This window comes from Salvia splendens, unplaced genomic scaffold (genome assembly GCF_004379255.2).
Source record: "Salvia splendens isolate huo1 unplaced genomic scaffold, SspV2 ctg472, whole genome shotgun sequence".
Lineage (NCBI taxonomy): Eukaryota > Viridiplantae > Streptophyta > Magnoliopsida > Lamiales > Lamiaceae > Salvia > Salvia splendens.
The window spans coordinates 1-1,714 of NW_024599126.1; the positions used below are offsets into that span (position 1 = coordinate 1).

General features: G+C 38.4%; 1 protein-coding gene across 1 annotated transcript; it reads right to left on the reverse strand.

The window, feature by feature from the left end:
* Positions 1–6: 6 nt before the first annotated feature.
* Positions 7–1,714, reverse strand: LOC121790309 (auxin response factor 8-like; the record flags this gene model as incomplete). The annotated part of the gene is made up of 5 exons (XM_042188561.1): positions 1,133–1,714; positions 948–1,040; positions 333–448; positions 124–222; positions 7–45 (listed from the first exon to the last, which is right to left on the reverse strand). Coding segments are annotated over exons 2-5 (297 nt in total), but the record flags the coding sequence as incomplete, so codon positions are not given.

Here is a 1,714-nt window from a genome sequence, read left to right on the forward strand (position 1 = left end):
TTGCAAGGTCATTTGAGCATACACCTCGTCCGTCTCTATGTCAGCCTGGTTAATGACAAAACATCAAGCTTCGCAAACAAGCTCAAGCGAGTAACGCAGACTTCCAGATGTGAGGCAACTTACGTGCATGGTCACGTTATGAAGCTGGCAAATGAGCTGAGCAGGTAAGCTCTGGTAATTAGGCATCTGAGCATCGGCTTCCTTGTTCGTGGATACAGCAACCTGTTCAGCACACATTGAGAAACTATGAGGTTCGACAAATTTTGGGTTACACGACGCCATAGTTTGATACGGAAGACTATGCTCTCAAAGGTGAAATCGGAAACAAATACCTGCTCACTGTGTCCCTGAGGAAAATACACCACATGGCTTCCGACAGATGGGAGAGAAACGAGAGGGCCGGCACAGGCATGCCAAAGTTCAGAATTTAGGCAGCTCTTCTCTCCTCCTGGCCGAATTCAAGGAAAATCATCAATAATTAAAAACAGTTAGAATCGACAAATTTGACAAAAATCATCAATAATTAAAAACAGTTAAAATGAACAAATTCAAGAAAATTCTTCAGTATTCTAAAACATATGAGGAATTAACAAATCCAGCTCAATCAACAATGCAAATTAGACAAAATGGGCCAAAAATTAACATGTAAGACCACAATTCTTTTGTAGTATAACAAAATGAAAAGGGAAAATGGTCAACACACACCAGAAAACCTCAGCACCCAAAAAGACAAGGAAAGAAGAGAAAATTCAAGAAAGAGAATCCAGTTCTTCTTTTGCAGATTTTGCAGACTTGAATGATTATTAATTTAAAAAATTAACTTAGAAAAGCACAAAACAAATGAAATTCCTCATCAACTTTCTCCACACTATGCCAAATCTCAGAGTTGAGCAGAGCCTCAAACCATAACTGTATACAAACAAAAAGGAAGAAAAGGGAAATCTTACCTTCAGGAGACTGTTGATTCAAGCAAGCAGACAGTTTCATCATGAAGATTTAAACAATACAGTTGGAGCGAGCAGCACAAAAAACAGCAGTAACTGCAAAAACAAAACAAACAGAATCCAAATATATCATGAATAAAAAAATCCCCACAACTCTCAAAACTCAAAATAATTCACCTTCCATTTACCTCCTTTTCACCCCAAAATAGCATACCACATGCACTTTATCCTCTGAATTCCACCCTCCAAAAACTCAATACATAAAACAAACTCCAATTCTCTACCCCCTTTCTCCTCCAACAACTTAATTATGAAAAATTAAGCCTTGTTTCATGAAGATAATAGGGCCAAATCCTAAAACTTTCCACTTCAAATGAAGAAAACCATCAGTTCCTATTTCTTCTCATATAATTCCCTCGATCACAGGAAATGCAATTGAGAAATAACCCACCAACTAAAAACTATTCTTAGCTCAAGCACATATTTCACACCAAGAACTCCAATATCCAACAAAATCTGGCTCCCAATTTAAAAAACAGACAAACTTCCAACCCTCTTCAGATCTCAGTAGAAGCTTCCAAAGCCCAATATTTTGATTTTCCAAGCTTTTCGGCTGGAAACGAAGCGTGAGCTACCAAGCTAAAAAGGGTGTATGATCAAATGCTCAAAATCAAAGCTTTTCAACTCCACCAATGCATGCGCGTGCACCGACCACCACACACGTACTTTAAAATGCTCCGTAATACACACTCTTTGATACCACTCCGGTA